The 21,590-nt window shown below is 42.6% G+C and overlaps 1 protein-coding gene across 1 annotated transcript in view; it reads left to right on the top strand.

The window, feature by feature from the left end:
- Positions 1-21,590, top strand: part of ATP10B (ATPase phospholipid transporting 10B (putative)) — a 155,632-nt gene that overhangs the window by 50,725 nt on the left and 83,317 nt on the right. Inside the window, exons 3-4 of the mRNA XM_081035315.1 lie at positions 14,562-14,856; positions 15,861-16,055. Coding sequence (XP_080891441.1) covers positions 14,562-14,856; positions 15,861-16,055 — 490 coding nt within the window. The remainder of the gene's footprint in view (positions 1-14,561; positions 14,857-15,860; positions 16,056-21,590) is intronic.

Raw genomic sequence — 21,590 nt, 5'->3', positions numbered from 1 at the left:
AAAAATCTATTTTTATCACTTCCTTTTTAATCTATTTTTAATCTACTTTTTAATCTGTTTTTATTGTTTCCTTTTTGAATTTGTATTTGTAATAAAATCGCAAATATTTCTTCTCAATCTGAGACTTGCCTTTCCACATTCTTCAGAGCACAGAAATTTTAATAGAGTCAAACTTATCAACTTTACTCTGGTTATTAATGTCTGGTGTCTTAAGAGTTCCCTCCCTACCACAAGCTTTAAGAATATTCTTCTGTATTTTGTTTTAAATGCCCCCTCCCCTGGAGGGAGGGCCTTAATCCACCTGGAATTTATTTTTTTGTGTGCTTTGTGAAGTAGAAAGTTGTTGTTGTTGTTGTTGTTGTTGTTGTTTTATCTGAGTTCATGATCTCAACACTATTGAATGAGTAGTCCGTCTGTCCACACTGATTGATCGGGCCACATCTGTCACACATCAAGTCCCCATAGGCACATGAGTCTGCTGCCTGGCTGTATGGTGTGTACCACCATTTGTCTCTTTGCTATTCTGGTGCCAATCCACCCTGTCTGATCCTCAGACTCTAAGGGGTCTTTAATCCATGAGATAATTCAGGAACCTTGGTTTGTTAGTATTGTGCAGATAAATCACATCCTAGTTAGGGTTTTCCCCTGTTCAGACAACTCTTCCAGCACTACGTAGGACAAGTCTCAGTGCCACAGGACACAGCAGAAGGGAGGAACAGATTTAACTCCAACTTGCCTTTTCCCTCTCTTCTCACTATACATACCCTCCGGTGTTCCAGACTCCAAAACCCATCCACGCAATCTGCCGCCATCGGAGTCTACAGAGGCTCTTCTCCACAGGCCCTCTCCCCATATTACTGGACAACAAAGCTGTTTGTCTTTCTAACGGTCCAAAGGAAAGGAAAGGTGCTGTGATGTGATATTCATAGCCTGGATAATTATGAAGCACTTGTGACAGAGATCATTATATTGGAGATATAACACCAAGCCTCACATGCCCAACTCTAAAAGGACTGAGAAAATTTGAAATAAATTATCCACTCACCAAATGGGGTGTTAGCTCCTCGGCTCTCTCGTGAAAAGACAGGATGAAGTGATAGGGGGTAGGAAGGAGGGTGAGTGTAGGTTACTTCCATGTGTTAATTTGCTTATATTTCAATTTCCTGTATCAGAATAAGAAGCCAAACTAAGTGCCCCAGAGAGATTTCCAGTTGTGTTTTATGAAACAGATGACAAAACCCATGCAACATCCTAAAAATGTTTAACTGGTTGCCACCCCCCCTGGGCACCAGGAAATGTCAGGGGGTTTGCTTCAGCAATCTCAGTCAGAGTCCGTCAGACAGGAACATAAAAAGGCAAGGCGCAGTGGTTTTTCTAAACATCCAGAATCTCTCGCCAAAGATTGGGGTTTAATGGAGAGGGGAGAACTGAGCCTCGGGGACGAAGTCTTCAGAAGGGCCAGATTTCCTAGAGGCACGGGCAGCCCCCACCCCCATCAAGCAGTCCAGCCACGGGCTCTCACTTTGTCATTCTCCTTCAGTCTGGTGGTGGCTGATTGATTTATCACTGTACTGCTTCTGCACATTTCCATGGACCTTTGCTGTTAAGCCCGAGGAGGAGTTAAGTGGTGAAACCTGTTTCTCTACTTTCTTTTCATTTTTTCTCTCTTTTCTCTCTTCTCCTGCCTCTGGATTCAGGGTGCTGTCATTAGAGACCACAGTCATTTTGTCCTTCACAATCTTACAGACCTCCTTCCACGTATCTAACAGCAATAAACTTTACTATAGGAAACAAACAGATTAACAGCTGTGGGCAACTGTTCTTCAGAAAGCCATCTGTGCATCTGTTCAACCCCAGCCTAAAGATAAAACATGTATATGGCGATAAAGGAAAGAGAGTGGGGGACATTGTCACATGCCAATGCAAAGTCTCTGTCCCGAGATATGCTTGCTTGCAGTTGTCTTATAACAACCAGGAGCCCTGTCAGGGTCTCAAATGAAGCAAAAAGGTTAGGACTGGCTATTGTGGAGAACGCAGGGTTCCTGCCCTGAAAAACTGGACTCCTCCTCACTCATATCTACTCAGGGGCCCAGCTGTAGTGGGAGAGCCAGAAGCCGTGTGGGTTACAACAGCAAGTCAGTTTGTTTCAGACAGGAATGAAAGGATATTAAAACAATTGAAGAATTCACAAACAAATCTTTGACTCTTGGTGCCAATGACCAAGTATCATTGTGGCTTTGGGGTCAGATTCTGTAATTTCCTCTAATTTGAAATGCTCTGTAATTTTTTTTTCCATTTTTTTTAATTAATTAAATTTATTGGGGTGACAATTGTTAGTAAATTTACATAGATTTCAGGTGTACAATTCTGTATTACATTGTCTATAAATCCCATTGTGTGTTCACCACCCAGAGTCAGTTCTCCTTCCATCACCATATATTTGTGAAATGCTCTGTAATTTAAGAAATTAAAATCATGCCCAGCTGAAACCCAAACAAAGTCTGTCATTTAGTTCATGGTATTGTACTGATGTTAATTTCCTATTTTGACAAATGCATTCTGATTCTGTAAAATGAGGAGAATCTCGGGAGGAGGAAGTCTCTTCTGTCTTTGCACCTTCTCTGTAAATCTAAAATTATTCCCAAATCAAAAGTTTATATTTAAACAAATTGGCCAGAACAGTCACAGACATAAAAGCTATAGAAGTAAACTTACATGGCTCACACTGAGATAGAAAAACCAAAAGATAAGCAGTCTGGGCTCTACAAGCGGAAACCGATGTTAACTCTGCTACTCAATTTCTTTGCGACTTTAAGCCAGTCACCTCCCTCTCTTCGTTTTATTTATTATTCCAGAGAAAGGGGGCAACCAGATTGATCTGTAAAAGCATTTTAAAAATGCAGAATTCTCCACAGCCACACCCTCCAAGCTACAATTTCACCGAATATGAAAATGCAGTATAAGCAAATTTACTTCTGCAAATATTCTGGTTAACTGGACAAGGTCAGTTCCAGTAGATGCAAATATCAAGTCATTTCTAAGAAAACGGGAAACTAAAGGGTTAGGAATAAGTAAAGATGGTTTATTAGATGTAAAGATTTTCATGAGATAATGTTGAACGCACGTGGGTTGCGGTGCTAGAACGGCACCCGGGTCTGCAGGGAGAGCCCGTGCTGAGAGGTCGGAGAGCATCCGGTGTCCGGTACTTGGGTCAGAAATTCCTCGGAGCAGACTTAGGAACGTGTAGTCCTGTGTCTGGGGAAGACAGCTCCCGCCAGTAATCTGCCCACCTCAAAAACCCAGTCCTTCAGAGTCGCTGAGATCTGAGGAGACAGAAATCAAGAGCCCTGAGTCACAGATCAGAACAATTTTTGTTTTGAAGCTTCATAACAGATGTGAGGGACAAACAATATTAATCTCAAGTTTCTTGTGTTAGGAGAGGCAAGCATTAAAAAGTTCTAGGGAGCAGATTCTGAATGAAATTATGCCAGAATTATTGTTATTCAAAAAGATCTGTCATGTATATTTATTTAGTATGCTACCTGGATTGTTTTCAAAATATTTTTTATTATGTTCTCAAAACTTAGTCCCAAGGAAAGGGTCTTCTACGGTGAGTTCTCAAGTTCCTGAACCGCAGATTCTTCTATATGGACATATTGGGGAACTCAACCCCTACGGCTGGGGAGAACACTATACCACAGGTCCAACCTACCTCAAAGGATTCTTTGGAGGGTAAAATGGAAATGCTTTGAAATTTTCAAAAACAACATTGAAATGCAAATTTTTATTCATCACAGAAGTCAAGCCTTTCTTGGTGCTCATTGCACTGGGGGATGAAGTATACAGTGCCAACTCCTCCCAGGAGGCACTGGGGTAGAGTGGTCACTGTTCCCAGCAGTCACTGGGGTAGATTGGTCACCACTTCCATGAGACACTGGGGAATAGAGTGGAGACTGTTCCCAGGAGGCACTGGGGTACAGTGGTCACTGTTCCCAGGAGGCAGTGGGGTAGAGTGGTCACTGTTCCCAGGAGGCACTGGGGTAGAGTGGTGACTGTTCCCAGGAGGCACTGGGGTAGAGTGGTCACTGTTCCCAGGAGGCACTGGGGTAGAGTGGTCACTGTTCCCAGGAGGCACTGGGGTAGAGTGGTCACTGTTCCCAGGAGGCACTGGGGTAGAGTGGTGACTGTTCCCAGGAGGCACTGGGGTAGAGTGGTCACTGTTCCCAGGAGGCACTGGGGTAGAGTGGTGACTGTTCCCAGGAGGCACTGGGGTAGAGTGGTGACTGTTCCCAGGAGGCACTGGGGTAGAGTGGTCACTGTTCCCAGGAGGCACTGGGGTAGAGTGGTCACTGTTCCCAGGAGGCATTGGGGTAGAGTGGTCACTGTTCCCAGGAGGCACTGGGGTAGAGTGTGACTGTTCCCAGGAGGCACTGGGGTAGAGTGGTGACTGTTCCCAGGAGGCACTGGGGTAGAGTGGTCACTGTTCCCAGGAGGCACTGGGGTAGAGTGGTCACTGTTCCCAGGAGGCACTGGGGTAGAGTGGTGACTGTTCCCAGGAGGCACTGGGGTAGAGTGGTGACTGTTCCCAGGAGGCACTGGGGTAGAGTGGTGACTGTTCCCAGGAGGCACTGGGGTAGAGTGGTGACTGTTCCCAGGAGGCACTGGGGTAGAGTGGTCACTGTTCCCAGGAGGCACTGGGGTAGAGTGGTCACTGTTCCCAGGAGGCATTGGGGTAGAGTGGTCACTGTTCCCAGGAGGCACTGGGGTAGAGTGTGACTGTTCCCAGGAGGCACTGGGGTAGAGTGGTGACTGCCCTGGAGAAGCCCTCACTCCAGACAAGTACATAGGCTCAATGCATAGCACTAGAAATTAAAATCGGATAAGGACACAGTCCTGTGAAACACATGAGTAGCCCTTCAATCATACTTCAGAACAAAGGAAGGCTTTCTGAGTGAGGTAACATCTAAGTACTAAAAAGAGGATGGAAATTAGCCAGGCTTTGTGGAGAGAGAGCTTGGAGAGTGCTAGTGGTGTGGTTGTCACAGTGAGAGAGAGACAAAAGGAAATAAAATATTTCCTCTGACTAGAGTAGATCATGAAAGAGAGATTAACAAAAGGTGAGGCTGCATCTCCTCGTGGAGGGAAGGCGTTGTAAATTATGTCCAAGCCTTGTCGCTACCCTTTCTGGGGAAAATTGAAAGCCAGAGAAGGTTTTGAACAAGATGATGATCTGAGTGGATTTACAATTTGATGACATCTTTCTAATTTCACTGTGAGAAAACAGATTGTAGGTGAGCAAAATGGAAAGAAAAGGGCAAACTATGAAAACTTTCAAGTAATGGAGGCGAGAGATGAGAGTAACGGCAAAGGGTTCAGAGAAGCGTGAACAGAACTGACGGATACGGATTGGTTACAATCAACACTATTTGGTAATAGATTGGATTTAGGTAAGAGAAGATTCAAAAGGGGTCGCAACGGAAAGGGTGGCCTTGCCCGTCCAGGAGATGGGAAATAGGGGACAATGGCAGGTGGAGGAGTGAAGATAATGAGTCCGTGTGGAGGCAAACTGAGACTGACATTCTTAAGGGACATCCCAATGGTGCTGTTTAATAGACAGTTGGATCTTCCTTGAAATGCCTCCCTGCTTAGGGAATAGACTTTTGGCACATCTGAAGGCCTTCTGAGAACTTGGTATTTATATATTAATCTAATAAAAGAGAAGAAAGAATAAAGATGTGAGGGCTCAGTTATTTCTTTGGAAATACAAGAATGCCCAACCCAAAGCATGTATGAGAGGAACTCAACCAAACAGATGTATAAAAGAGACGGCTACATTTCTGAGAAGAGACGAGATCAGCCACTTAGCAATTATGGGCTATGCGATCACTTACCTTTCTGGAGAGGCTGTCATCTGGGGTGGAAATAGTCTGCCCTCGGGCGAGGTGCCTCATCGGGGTCACTCATCCCCTTGACTTCAGAAAAGTCAGGGTGAGAATTAAACCCGAAGTCAAAGAAACATCCATGGGCCTTAGCGAGTACCTGGTCCAACTTCCTCATTTTATAAGGGAAGAAACTAAGGCCCAGAAAGAGTAACTGACTTGCCCATAGCCACATAGCTTATTAGTGGGATGTGTGAACCAGATGTCAGTTTAGCTTGGTTTACCCTCTTTCCATATCTTTCCATAATTCTTGTTCCCTTGCCATTCATCCCAAGTGCTGGTCAGAGTATATTCCTGCCTGAAAAAAACTCTGGAGGCAGCTGCTAAAGTACCAGTCTTTCCCACCCCACCTCACAAATCTGACCCTACACTCTTCGCACTAACCCAAGTGTCTAGTCCATTTGACCTTGAGGAATCTCCTCCCAAATTTTCCAGGTCCTGTCCCCACTCCAGTCTTTCCTGGGTGTATTACTCAGCTCATAATTCACATAACTATGCGTATGTTTTGAGTGAGGCAAATTGAGCCCATCCGTGTGTACTATTGTCTTGTAATTGCTGTCAGCCCTGCAGACTTTGAACAACTTTCTTCACCCTTCAGCTCAGCACTGATTTATTCTGTTTCTGTGAGCAATGTATTCACTTTTAATTAGACCCAACTTAATTATTCTATCGGTAAAACAAACCAAAACAATCTAAAAAACAACTTTTCGGTGAAATCACATTTCTGCCTGGATAGATATAAAAAAAAATGAAATTACGCTTTTCATTTTACCTGCCTGTTACAAAAAAGAAAAAAAAAAAGATTGCCCACATTGTCTTTTTATTTCCCAAGATCTTTTGCCTTTCGTTAGGAAGACACTGGGGAAATCAGGCTTAAACTACAGGGAAGGAAATGGGAAAAGATAGTCTTCAGTGGAGAGTAGATATGTGAGTGCGTGACACAGTGTCTTTCCAGGTTTGTTCTTTGCCAACCCCTACCTTCGAACAATGTGGATGCTGGTAAAGAGTGCAGATTTCCCACCCCATCCCCAGAGTTTCTGATTCAGTGGGTCTGGGAGGTGGGGATGAGAGTTGGAGCTTCTCACTTGCCTATTCTGACACCTTCTGGACTCATGCCTGCTTCTGGACAGCCAAGCCCTTTTATTCACTAATAAGCCACTTCTGCTTCTCCAGGAAGCTTGCCTCGTCCTACCCAGCATCATCCATGTTTTCTTCCACCCCTGGCAGCTTTCAGTGCTTGCTGTCTGCACTTATTCAGTTCCCCGTTGATAGCCTACCCATGTACCTTTCTTTTGTATATATCTCATATCTCCAACTGTGTTGTTGGGTCAGGAACTGTGCGTTACAGATCTTCCTCTCTGCACTTAGTTGAATACCCTGCCTTCAGTTCTGGGCTCCCTCTAGTACACTAGTGTTTCCGGCGTTTCAGAGCCCAAAGATCTCTTTTGTCATCAAAGAATTTCACAACCTCCACCCCAGAGAAACTATAACATTAGTATTCATGGATTAAGAAAATACAAAGAGCAAAATCCTACTGTGAAATCCATAATACCTTTAAACAAATTTTCAATATATCCATCTCAAGAGTGTCTGCCACACTTAAAAACAGTGGCTCATATATGTACATAGTATGTAATGTGTTTCATCTACAGACTAAGCACATATAAATTATCTGACATCTTGCTATCAGGAGCCTACCTCGGGGCAGTGTTTAAAAGCAAGAATCTAAGGGCCCTCTTGGCCTCAAATTTGGAGTAGGACACCCAAATGGAAGGTGTCAGAGTGTTTGGAAAGTATAAAATCGCTTTCTTCAGCTAACAAGGTGGTATAATGATAGGTCTCACCATGCTGTATTGTCATGCTGCACACTACTCCAGTAGCTCTCATTGGATTCATTCCCTACACAACTCTCTGAAAAAAATGTCATTTAATCTGGGACCTAGCAGACACAGCCAGTGCTCACCAAAAATTCAATGTGCTGTCCACATAGCTCAGCCTCCCTTGCAGTTGGCATGAAGCCATGTGACTGGTTCTGGCCAATTGGCTATGAGCAAAGTGATGTTCACTTCTGGGTCCCTGCTATGGCTATATTTAAAGCCCACGTGTTGAGATAATGAGATGGAGGGAGACTGGATCCCTGAGTCACTGGATGGAGGGAGTGACTCAAACCTGCACTCTATTCATACGATGTGCTACGCCACTGAGACTCGGGGATTGATTTGTTTCACAGCCTCGCCTAGCCTGGCTAACATACTAGGCAAAGAGTGAAGAAAAAACTTTCAAGGGAGAAGAACTACTAAATGCCCAGACTGATACACAAAAGAGAGGAGGAGAGATTGGAGTATTTGAGAATATTGAGCAAGAAGAAAAAAGGTTCGCAGGAACTGGATCATATGGAATAATGTAGGCTATCAAGAGAAGTCTGGATTTTACACAAAGCAATCAGAAAGAGCATTAAGAAGAGGACTGACATGATCTGATTTAGACTTTAGAAAAATAACTGGCTGCTGTGTTAAGACTAGATTGGAAAAGGAGCACGTGAGGATGCAGGAACCAGTTAAGCGGTCTATTGCAGTAGTACAAGTCAAGAGATGATAATACCTTTCACTAGATTGGAAGCAATAGAAATGTTGTGAAACAGATTGATGTAAAGACTATTTAGAAGGCAAAAACGAATGTACTTTAAAAATAGACTGGCTGTAGTAAATAAAGGAGAAATCTAAGAGAAATCTAGAAATGCCTAGGTCATTTGGGTAAATGGAGATGCTATTTATAGAAATGGGGACTACTGAAACCAAAGTGAATTTTGGAGGGAATCCAAGAGTTTTAGAAATGTTAAAGTTGACATACCTCAGGAACAAATGGAGATGGTAAGTATGCAGTGGGATACTCTTGTCCAAAAATTATGAGAGATGTCTGAGCTGCAAATACACCAAATGGGTGATCAGCTTGCTGGTAACTTGTGATGCCCTAAACTCTAATGAACTTGGGAGGTAATGAAGGATGACATGGCAGACTACAGAAATATCTTCCTGCCTGTTTAAAAAATAGTTGTCCTTGAAAAATCTGTTTGAGTAAGGCTCTTATGGACTGAGTTGCTAAGAGAAAAGCAGTCGTGGATAAAATGCATTAACTAAATGACTAGAGATGGAGGCTAAGCATGACAGGCGGACGATGCATGAGTTTTGTAAAGATCATTCCTGTCCCACGAAGGTCCTCTCTATAGGATCCAATCATTTGTCATGTATTTTCATTATCTTCTACAGAACTGCATCCTTCGGTTAATTTTATTTAAGGTGATGGCTATTTCGTTCTCACTCTCCCCTCCTCTTTCACACTAATCTCTACTCTCACCAGCCTCCAAGGGCAAGTCTCCACCCCACCCTGTACAAGGGCCTGGACTCATTTCTTATTCAATATTTCTTCCTCTGTAGAGGAAGTCAGCATCTGACATCCTAATTATAGGACATGTTTTGTTAGTGTGTGAGTGAGGCAGAATCACAGCTCTCGCTCTTCCCATGGGGAAGGACAGGGCACTTTCTGGAGCTTACAAGAACTGACTGCACACAGCAGCTGTGTGTAGATTCCTGTAGCTGAGTACCAGGAGAATGAAGACTGAAATTCAGCCGTCCCCAAGGTTTCAAGACTATCTGAACCTCATCGTAGAATAAGTTCTCCCTTTGACCATTCCTTTCCCACGAAGGCCTTACTGAACTTTCCTGGGCAGTTCCCAGAACTGGAAACCTTCATAAGAGGCTAGCAAACTATGATTTCTATATTATGCAACTAAACATACTTGCTTGAATCTAAAATGCCATAAATTTAATAAAATGTTGCGAAGGTAAAAAGAAAAAAATAAATAAACATTGCCTTATCAATTAGGGACATATCTTAGGTCCAAAACTTTAAAATGTGGGGGGATAAAAAGTACATCTTGGATTCTAATAGATATAAGTTTTCCTGAAGGGTAGTAGGAAAAAAATGACAGATTCTGGAGAGGAATTATTCTATTCCCCTTACTTTTGTTTCTTCATCTGTAACTTCATCTTACTTTTGTTTCTTCATCTGGGTATTCATAAAATAGCCAGAAAACTACATAAATGCAATGGCCATTTTCGGAAGCAAATCCAATCAAAATAAGTAGGGGGAAAAAAACAAAATGAATAAGAAATTGATAATAAAGTTGTTTTACTACAAATCTTTCCTTGATCTAGTAGGATGCTCGGGGAATGGGTAGGAATCTGGTTCACTGGGTTCTTAATTCTGGGTTAATGGAAAGCCCTTTTTTGATATTGCTGTTGTTGTTTTGACACTTCTGTGGGAAACATACACACACAAAAAAAACTTGCAAAACATGTTAACAACCTTTTCTGCATTAGTAGGTATGCCTCAAATAATGATAATGACTAATGCTCTCTGGGTGACTGGTGATGTTTCTGAACCTGGTTCACAGAGCAGCAAGTAGAGCAGGTTCTAGAACAAACCCCTCAATTTTAAATATCAGTGTTTTAACGCAAAGCCAAAGGTGATATTTTAGCTTCTAAAAAGTAAGTTGACTTAAAATACATTGCATTTAATGAAGCAAATGATATTTGGGTATGGCAAAAATTGGAAAGGTAATTCAAGAATGACTGTAATTTGAGGAAAACTAACATAATTGATTGATTTGACTTCAGACTATTTCTTCTAAGGAGCTTCTTGTTTGTTAACTAGGTGTCTAGCAGTAAATTCTTTCTGTGAGATTTACACATTTTGTCCTCAGGGTAGAGTGATTTAAAAACCCCTGTGGTTAAGACCAAAATTTCTTAGATTCTATTATAATTCATTCTAATATTAGGATAGTGTACTATTTATTGAAAATCTAAGGGTAGATTAAATTTTATAGGGCCTTTGTTCCCCCCTGGGCCTGACCAATTGATGTACTTTTTAGAGAACTGAACCTGAAGGGAAAATAATTTTCTAGTAACCACTTATTCCTGCATTCTAGCTCTACTTGAGTCTTCCTTCTAGTTTTTAAAGTCCTCGTGTTTGCTGTAGCCACAAGGACGCTTGCAAAGGTCGTTTCTTCTTCTTAGGTTGCTCACTTCCAGACACACACACACAGTATACACACAACACAGACCTACCTGCACAACACAGCCAGATACACACATACACGTACAGTGGTCCATCCAGTTACCTCTCACTCATCCCTTAATCTCAGCTGAAGCCCCACAAGGTCACATCCCTCTCTAATGCAGTCCCATTGCCCTCTCTTCTCCTTTATGGCACTTGTCCTGGTTGGTGAATATATTTTTTCTATGAGTTTGTGTTTAAAATCTCTCAGCCTCACTAGCGTGCAAGCTCCAGGAAGAAAGGGATGGATGTATGTTTTACCAAGTGCAAAACAAGGGTTCAAGGAGTATTTGTTGATTCAGTGAATGACTGGTTGATTGACCCATAACAATGAAAATGGAATTTGCTAAAGATGGGGTTTACTGGGATTCATTAAAATGAAAAAGAAAGGAATTGGGGTTCATTGAAAATATGGGCCAGGCCAGACGGAGAAAGTTTGAGAATGGAACAGCATTTCTCAGCAAACTACCATTAACCTAGTATGGCAGTCTGATGGCCCCCATATAGGAATGTCCCCCCAGCTACCCTCTAGGGGACATTCTGCACAGGGAAAAACAATGTTGGTGCTGGAGAGGATTACCACTCCAAGCCAGAGTTGTGTGAGTGTGACTTAGGGAAACTGGAGTTGATTGTTAGTGAGAGGTGCTATTTAAAAAAAGTAGAATGAGGAAAAAGACTTTACAACTGGGAGTACCTTGGAGAGTTTCTTCAGGCATGCCCCTCCCCTTCTGAAAGCAGTAATAAACCACACCTCAGATAAAAGTATTACACAATCCTTCTTTGTTTCCTGTTCTGCCTTTGCAAAGAAGTTATTTACCAGAAGAAAGTGACAGCAATGGATTAAGAAGCTGCCACCCCAGACCCAGTATTGGCCACCCAGCCCATTCTAGTGTGCTGGGGCCAAACAAATCCTGGGATCCACAGCTCTGCTCGTGTCACTTCCCTGCCTGAAACTCTGCGGGGCTCCTCTTACTCTCAGCTTAGCAAACCGCCCTCACAGGCCACCTGGCCCTTGCCTGTATCTCCAGCCTCAACTTTCACCACTCTTTGTCCCCTAATTCCATGCATTCTGTAGGACACTCCTGTGAACTTTCTGTTTCTGGAACCAGTTCTACCTGGAACAAGCTTCCACAAACTCCCTACCTAGATAACTCTTACACATTTCTTTTGGGAAGTTTTAAAAAATATTCCTTTTTCTAGGTAATTTTCCTGATTGCCACCGTCTGTGTGTGTGTGTGTACATATATACATATATACATATATACACATACAAATATATACATTATTTTGTAACCATTGAGATGCCTTGCTTCTTTACCCATACCTACTGTGGGATGGATTTCCTAGGAACAAGAGCATTTTTTTAATATAACTACCATATAATTACTAAAATCAAGAAATTTGACATTATTAAAGTACTGTTACCTAATCTGCAATTTATATTTAAATCTTGTCCCTTGCCCCATAATGTCCTTCATACTTATTTTACTCCCCCTAGTTCAGGATCACACATTCCATTTATTTGTCATCTCTTTTTAGTCTCCTTTAATCAGAAACAGTCCTCTGCCTTTCTTTGACCTTTGATCATTGAAAAACATAAGCTAGATATTCTGTAGCCCTCAATTTGAGGTTTTTCAACATTTCCTCGTATCTTCCATGGAAGTAATATGTCCTTCTCAGTGCATTATGTCAGGAGACACAGGACGTCAAGTTATCCCAGTATTCCTGTTGTTTGCTTTGATCCTTTGGGTAAGGTGGTGTCTGCCAGTTTTCTCCACTACAAAGTGATTGGTGTTTTTTTTTTTACCATGGTAATTCATAATTTTGGGGGAAGACATGTTGAAACCATAGAAATATCCAGTTCTTCATCAACCTTTCATCCAATAGTCTGGCATTCATTTTACATCTGCTTTATTTTTTTAAGAAAGCTTATTTTACGTTGTTAATAAAAAATATGATTATGATAAATGCGCTGTTTAAACTACCCCACCTAAAATACCTGCATCTCCCACATCAATCCAATCTCTTCATTTATGAAGATCTGATCACCTAAAATTGGGCGAAGTCATATGTGTGGCATCAGCTAAAGCAATATTTCTCATTTGCATGTTCTACTCAATTCATGAATTATCTTTTCATTTCCTTTCCTTTACAATAAAAAAAAGAATCCATAAAAGGGGCATATTTTTTATAATGAGAAAGAAGATATAGAATATTATTTCTGGCTTGTCAAATGTCATGATATTGCTTTTGGTCACATTATGATGGGCATCAGTAATTGCATTTATTTTTTCATGCTTGTTACAAGGACTCACTTAAGACTCTGAAGAGCTTCTTGTAGCCTTGGGGTCTGTGGATTGAAAATCATTTGGAATGATTAAAGTCATGAGTAGAATTATGATAAGGGTCAGTTCATATGGGCATCGGGAAGGTAAAATATTACCATTTAAACTAGAAATGGGACTTTTTCGTCCTTAAGTGAATCATATTTACAATGACAGGTGGGGTAGCTCATTGTAAGATTAATAATACCTGACATTCCCTCATCCATTTATTCAAAAGAAAATCATCTGGTGACCCTGCTAGGTGAGAAACACCATTACATACAACTTCTGACTTTATAAAGGATGTCTTTGAATAATATCCTTCTGAGTCTTTGAGCAAGATTTGGCTAAAAGGAACCCTGAGGACTTGCTTATAGGTTCTATTTAAAGAGCTCAGAAACTGAAATATCCTAGATAAAGTGGCACCTGTCCACCATCTAGGGAGATGGCAGCTTGAGTCAGTTTCAGAAACCATAAAATGCAGAGAGGAAGGAAGAGACCTCCCCCACCCCCACCCCCAGTCAACCAGACCTGAAAAAGCCAGCTTGTGTTCAAGGAATAACATTCCACACAGCCCAGTCACCTCAAGCCTCAGTGTCCTAGGGAAAACTTTTCTCTTCTGTCCCACCTATTACTCTTGCTTGAGGTCCCGGCCCCAAATGAGGTTCTCCAAAATAGCATCAGTATCAGAAAATTTTAGAGCTAGAGAAAAACTGATGAATAGATACCTTTCCCTTTGAGACGTCTTAAACGTACTTGAACGTACTGTCCAGTTTGTTCCTCACAAAAAGCTTGTGAGGAAAACAGAGTGAGAATAGCTTTCCTCGTATTGCGGTGAGGAAACTGAGGGCCATCAAGGTGAAGGCACAGTTCACTGCTCGCAATGAGGCAGAGCTAGAATTCTGACCTCTGGGATCGTAGCTCACCAGGCCATACTTTGGCTGAGAGCCCCAACCCCCTTAAAAGCTTCCATGGCTCTTATCAGTGTAAGTTCTGTATTATTTACATGATTATTTGCTTAATGGCTCTCTCTCTAGAACATGGGGATGATGGGGGATTGAACCTTTTGTTCTCACGTTGTATCCCAGACTCTTCCATGGATGGATGGGTGGACAGATGGATGAGCCGATCGATATACCACATATTTCTTCTGACTGTAGCGACTTCATGTGTCTGTTTTCAGACTGCAGCTTGCTGTCAGAAATGGCCCTCTCAGTGGACTCATCTTGGCATCGGTGGCGGTTGCGAGTTAGTAATGACCTCCTCCAGTCTCCATCAGAAGCCACACCGCTGCTGTCCCCAGAGAAGGGGAGGCAGAGCCACAGTCTGACGCAGCAGCGAGTCGTGTTCCCCAACAACAGCCTGTTCCACCACGATTGGGCAAAGGTCTCCGGGAGATACTCCGGCAACAGAATCTGCACGACCAAGTATACCATCTTCACCTTTCTGCCCCAGAATCTCTTGGAGCAGTTCCACAGGTACAGAGGCACTTGGCCAAACAATACCCACTGTAAACAAGTATCTGCCACTCAGATGAACTCAGAGATGCTGCCCTCTGGGCCACCTTTCCTTTATTATCCAAATGCATGTACATTGAAAAGACTTGTCATTCATTCATTCATTCATTCAATATTTATCAGATTCTACCTTGTGTTAGGCTATGTGTTGAGTGCTAAAGATACACAAGAGAAAACAAAGAGAGAAAGACATAGTCCTGACGTTATTGTGTAGTGAAAGGGACAGGCATTAATTTTAAGAATTATATAAATTAATGTAAAATTATAACTCACATAGGTACTTCCAAGGAGAGATATAAGGTGCTGTTAGAGTAAAAGGGAAATCTGGTTTAGATAAGAAAGTCAGGGAAGACTTCCAGGAGGAAGTGACAATTGAAATATAACCTGAAAGAAGAGAATGCATTAACTTGGTGAAAAGAGGCAGAGAGAAGTCAAGGAAGGGAGCCAGTAAAATGTTCCTGCAGACAGACCTTCATGTGCAAATGTCTTGTGACGAGAGAGCTGCATGATTTGGAAAACTTAAGAATGCAAGCCACTCCTTTGAGATAATATATTTACAAATCATCTTGTAATTATAAAACAAAATATGCTTAGCTGTCATCCTAAATTTAGTAATTATTATACGCTACCATTTATTGAGCAACTATTATGTTGCAGAACCCTCTGTTGTGCACTTAACAAATATTATCCATGTAATACTTATGAGAGCTCTTTACAGTAGGTATTACTATCCCCATTTCGCACAAGATGAAACAGGCTCAGAAAGATCACACAGCTAGTGAACAATAGGAACCGAGTTTGAATCTAGAAAGATTGGGCTTCAAAGTCTTTACCATAATATTCGAGGTGACAGTGAAAGAGAATGTCATTTTAGTTGGTTAAGGGCCAACAGTAGGGAAGAAAACGTGTGGAGACTATATGTTCCTTCCCCGTGATTTTAACTCACACCTTGTCACCCCTCCCAGATGGGCTAACCTCTATTTCCTGTTCCTGGTGGTTCTGAACTGGATGCCCGCCATGGAAGTTTTCCACCGAGAAATCACTATGTTACCATTGGCCATTGTGCTGTCCATCATCATGGTCAAGGACGGCGTGGAGGATTTCAAGAGACACCGCTTTGATAGAGAGATAAACTGCTCCAACATCCAGATATATGAAAGGTAAGAGAGATCCTGCTTTTGTTTTCTCACTTGCAAGTAGGTTATGCAAACCCATCAGCACTTGCAAAGGATTGGTGTCTCTTCACACGTTCTATTTTCTTAAGTTCACTTAATTCAATGATTCTCAACCAGGGCAACTTTGCCCTGCAGGGGACATTTGACAATGTCTGGAGACATTTTGGTTGCCATCTTGGGAAGGATGGTGCTACTGGGATCTAGTGGGTAGAGGTTAGGGATACTGCTAAACCTCTTACCATGCACGGGACAGCCTCCACAGCAAAGAATTCTTATCCAGTCCAAAATGTCCACAGTACTGAGATTTAGAAACCTTCATTTAACTCATATAAACACTCATATAATTAAGCACAAGAATGTTATATTATCAAGAGTAGGGCTGAAAACTCAAGATTTAAAGTCCAGCATTGCCTGGATCATCTCAGGAGACCAAGTTTAGGAGCAGCTTTTTGGAGGGCGACAGGCAATGTCTCCCCAACAAGGAAATGGATCCCACTTTAAAGCATCTGAGCCTCTTGGCTAAAAGGCCTTGCTTTTAGAACTTAACCAGGTAGGTTTTAGGACCCAGAGTTGGCACACCTGTTCTTGGCTGCCTGGGGTGGAAAAGAAAGATACCTGTGGGTGACGTCTACATTCCAACAGGTGGAGTCTCAACAAGTAGAAGGAAGTGGACTGGCGGGTACACACCTGTTCTTTACAAGCTCTTTCCTTGTCATGTTTCTCCCCTGGGGTTTGTACACTGGCTTTTTATTTTTAATTTTCCTTTTGAAAGACGAGAGACATCTCCAGAAGAGAAGGGAGGTAAAAGGTGTCAGGGACGTGACTCGCCGGTAGCTGAACAATGGAATTTATCAGGGAAAAACCTCTTCTACGGGGAACTCATGTGCCATGCTATGAGAATTAGAGACGGGACTAAGCAGAGATGAGAAAGGAAGGGAAACGAAGGCGGAAAAGGAAAGAAGACAAGAAACGAGTGGTGGTCTCCAACCTGCCCTTTGAAGGATGGTCCCACAAAGAGAACCCCAACAGACATTATTGTGGGAATCAAATTAAGACCAGCAAGTACACTGTGCTCTCCTTCGTACCTAAAAACATCTTTGAGCAGCTGCACCGGTTTGCCAATCTCTATTTTGTGGGCATTGCAGTTCTGAATTTTGTCCCCGTGGTCAATGCCTTCCAGCCTGCGGTGAACATGATACCAATCTGTATTATCCTGGGGGTCACTGCCATCAAGGATGTTTGGGAAGACCTCCGGAGGTACAAATCCGATCAAGTGGTCAATAACGGAGAATGCCTCGTCTATAGCAGGTAACACAAAACACTTCGGGGAAGCCTTGTGGGCCCAGCTCTGATCTGTCGGTGGCTGCAGCCACTGCGCCTGCTGTGTGCAGGAGGGATGGCGAAGGGAGATAATATTATTTTATCTCAGTGAAGCCATTCCATTCTCCATAGTGAGGATTATGGTCTAAAGCCAGAAGCAAGAAACGATGACAACAGAAAAGTCCGTTATTGATTAAAATTAGGAGGTCTTTATTATGTGGTATTTCCATAGCTATTTCACATGGGTTCAGGATTTAAGAATGTTGCATAAATTCTCACCCATTCTTAGTGTGGCCATGAGCACCTTGGAGCTTGTTTGGAACTAGGGGGCGAGGCACCACTGTTGGTCAGGTGAGCAGCAGAGTGTTGTGTTAGGAGAAGCAGCGCCGAAACAGCCTGGGTTAAACACTGTCTCCATCAGTTGTGACCTTAGGCAACCGATCTAATCTCTCTGAGCCTCATTTTGTCATTCATAAAATTGGGGCACTTCCTGGGTGGTCATGAGAGTTGCACAAGATGATCCTTGGAAAGTGCTTAGTACGACACCTGACATGCAGTAAGGGATCGATATGGAAGCTCAGGTGGCTTTATTTTTAGAACATACAACTCATAGGAGCTCCGTCATCAAGCCTGTCCTTCAGCTTCCTCTCTGATGTTGTCCCAACCAAAGCAAAAACTGCGCCCCACCCGTCTTGCCGCATTACTTAATGTTATTTTATACATGTCATTGTTTTACAAAGGTTCCATTGAGCGATTGACCAAACTGGGGTGTTAGGAACAGGACGTGCTCTTGGTCAGTAAGGGAAGAAAATAGAGTTATCCTGTGTCTCAACTTTGTGACAACTCATGTAGCCTGGCAAGAAGCAAGGGAGTCGAGTCTGGGCTTAACAAAGGGACTGCCATAACTGAGTGCTTTCTGGGCTAGCAATTTAGAAGCCTTAGATGATCAAATCACTTGCCCGTGAGGGCTTGATTTCTTGGCAGATTAGGAAATTGTCCATCTCTCTCAAGGAAAATGTCCATTTCCCTCTGATGTTTTCCCTCTGGTTTTATCAACCCCAATTCAGCAGTAGTTCCACAGTTTCCCTGGTTAATCTTAGAATGAAAGGAACTTGCTTCCAGGGTACATGGCAGCCACTCAGGGGATGCTTCCTCTTAAGGAGGGGTCCCCTTCCTTATGGGAGTGGAAGGTGACCGTCTTGGAGCTGGCAGACAAGGGGCTTTATGAGCCAAAGTCCACTTGGAAAGCTGTAGCAAGGGGAATCTTCTAAAGAGACCATTTAATGCAAGTGGCTCAGGTGTCTTCAGGGCCCCCCTAAGAGAAACTCCATGCCTTTTCAGCATCAGATGAGCTTCCGGTCTCTGTGTGTGCAGGGCCACAACTGAACAGCTAAAAATTTTAATCTCGAGGGTTTTCTTCTGGGTGTTCTTGTTTTCTTCTCAGCTAGACCTCATTATCTTGAATGTGGTTGGCACAACCTGGAGTTGAGATTTAGTCATTCCTCAGGTTTGAATAAGGGAGATTTAAAGAGAGGGGAAAATAGCTGTTAGGGTCTGATGCCTTTCTTTGAAGAGACTGTTTTTTTTAAGAAACCATTGCTTTGCTCCTGTCACCAATCCACCCCATTACTTTTTGTTTTCCACCTTTCTCCATTTTTCTTTTTTTACCAGAGAAGATAGTGAGCCAGGAAGCTGTTTCCTTGGGGAGGAATGCATGTGGACCTCAATTAGTCTGGTCCTGTTCTCCCAGCTCTGCCAGAAATCCTCTGCCCTGAGCATCCCAGAATAATGGGCCTGTTCTTGGGGATAATGGCAATGTTGTTCAGAGCACGGACTGACCTGTGCCGGGTGCTGGCCCAATCAAGACCAGGCTGCTGCTGTTCTGTTCTCAGAATAACTTCCAGATAATAATAGAAACCGGGTAATAATACTCCTGGCAATAAGAGACATTCCACGGGCTCACTGGCAGGGAGGGACATAGGGGGTTTTGTGGCAGTGTTTCCCAAAGTGTATTTAGTGGAACAAAGTGTATTAATAGGGACAAAGCAATGGTCTTGAAAAAGACATTCATGGCCAAAAAACAAACAAAGTATGCTAGCCCTCTTAACCCATGACCTATGAAAGACTAAGAAACGATGGGCAATAAAGAAACCTGTTCATCATTGATTAACTCCGTGTTGTTCCAAACGTGCTGAACCTTGGAAATATTTTTTAATATTTATTACTTTTTCCAGTATAGCAAAATAATTGACTACAGGGCCAGGAAGGTAATCGAATGAAATAGACTGGATACAAAGAGGAAAACACTATTTTGGAGGGACTGATAAACGGCACCGGACACTTGGCATCAGTGTTGGGAAGCAATAGGGAGTAGTGGGGATTGTGACAAACAGGGGGCTCATGCATTACTCTCCGGAGGCAGCGCTGGCCACTGAGCTCTGACTGTTTACCATGTGGAAATACAGGCCTAGTGTTGCCAGGTTGCCTGAGTTTTATTAGGGAAGCTGGAATTTAACATTTTCATTCAAAATAACCTGATCTTTAAATGTTGGTAACTGATACAATTTTTTTCAATACTTCAGGTCTGTTTGATTTGATGGAAGTTATGTTCTTATGTTGCCTGTCGTCTCCCTAATTTGCAATCTTTGCTTTATAATGTACTGGGAACCTGGAGTCTCTGCAAAAGAATAATTTTCTTTTTGAGATTTATCTTCGGTGAGGGAACCGCTTACCTTCTTTGGGCAAAGAGGGGCTCTGACCTTGAATCAAGAATGCAGGCCTAGGAGTCAGGAAGCTTATACTCTAGACCCAGATCTGGGACTAATTACTAATACAATTGACTCTTGAACAGCACGGGTTTGAACTGCACAGTTCAAATCTGTGTTGTTGAAGGGTCAACTGTAACAGCTTAGAAAAATCATTCAAATCTCTGGATCTCAGTGTATAGTTTTGTAAAACTTGGGAGTCAGACTGGATCTTGTCCTGTGAGATGCACTACCAAAGCACAGAACCCACAGCCAAATAAATTTGGGAAATAGTACAACAGTGCTCAGTAACATAATAAAGGTTCTGGGTGGCCCCGCAGTAAGTACCCTAACCCACTTTGTTTAACTCAGTTGTGTCAGAAAGCTCAACTCCAGCAAGTTGAAAGAGAAACCTGTTGGTGTAAGTCACTGTAAACATCCCAAGGTGGCCAGGTGATCAGGCACAGTTCCATCTGCATTCTAGGTCTAGCACTCAGGCCCCCTCAGTGTCATCTGTATCTGCAGGCAGACTTTCCTCATGGCAGCGAGATGGCTGCAGCAGCTCCAGCCTTCACATGTACATATGATCATTCACAAAGGGAGAGAGAACGGTGCTCTGGAAGCATTCTTGGAAGGCCAAGGAAGTTTAGTCCCAAACCCTCCTCACACCTCAGTGATACAATGGCTCACATGCCCATCCCTGTGAGCAGAAGATGGGACTATGCTAATTAGGTTCTACCTGAGACTCAGAGTCTAGCATGAAATCAGCTTCCCTGAAATCATATGAGCTACCCAGAGAAGATGTAAAACCCGAATGACAAAAAAAAAAAAAGATAATTTCTGAGAGAAGGGGGAACAGATGTGAGAAAGGCCACCTCCATGTTCTGTCAACATTACCACTTTAAAGTATTGTTAGGACTAGGTTCTTTGTAAATTGCTTTCCACATATGGACACGAGCATACACACTTTGGGACATTCTGTACTGTTCATCCCTAAAGGTCTTCCAGCTCTGAGGTGGATCAGTTCTATGAAAGACCCCAGAATAGGAAGCAAGGATATGCTAGATAAGTGTTAGTTATTATCTTAACTGATGGATGCCCAAGGGCACTGCCTTTTGCCAAATATGACACATGACGGGATGTCGGGCAAAGAACACAATATCTGAGAGGACAATTTTTTTTTTCTGAGACGCAGCATAAAAGCTTATATCTCTCACCCTAGCTTTATCCATTTTGTCTCACATTCACGCATTTGAGAAACTGATGTCCTTTTTGTTGTTTTTTCATTTCTGTGCAGTTGAATACTAGGGCCCTTAGAATTTTGCTCAGCTTAATCTCATGCCTCATCCAGCCTAGAATTGTTTATACTATGAGGGAATCTTTTTGCAAACAGCAGAAGCCTTGTTAACAGTATTACAATCCTGTTACAGCATTTTCTTTTAATATTGCCACTGTG

The sequence above is a fragment of the Rhinolophus hipposideros genome, assembly GCF_964194185.1.
Source record: "Rhinolophus hipposideros genome assembly, chromosome: 23".
Classification (NCBI taxonomy): Eukaryota; Metazoa; Chordata; class Mammalia; order Chiroptera; family Rhinolophidae; genus Rhinolophus; species Rhinolophus hipposideros.
This window is presented reverse-complemented; position numbering and strand designations above follow the sequence as displayed.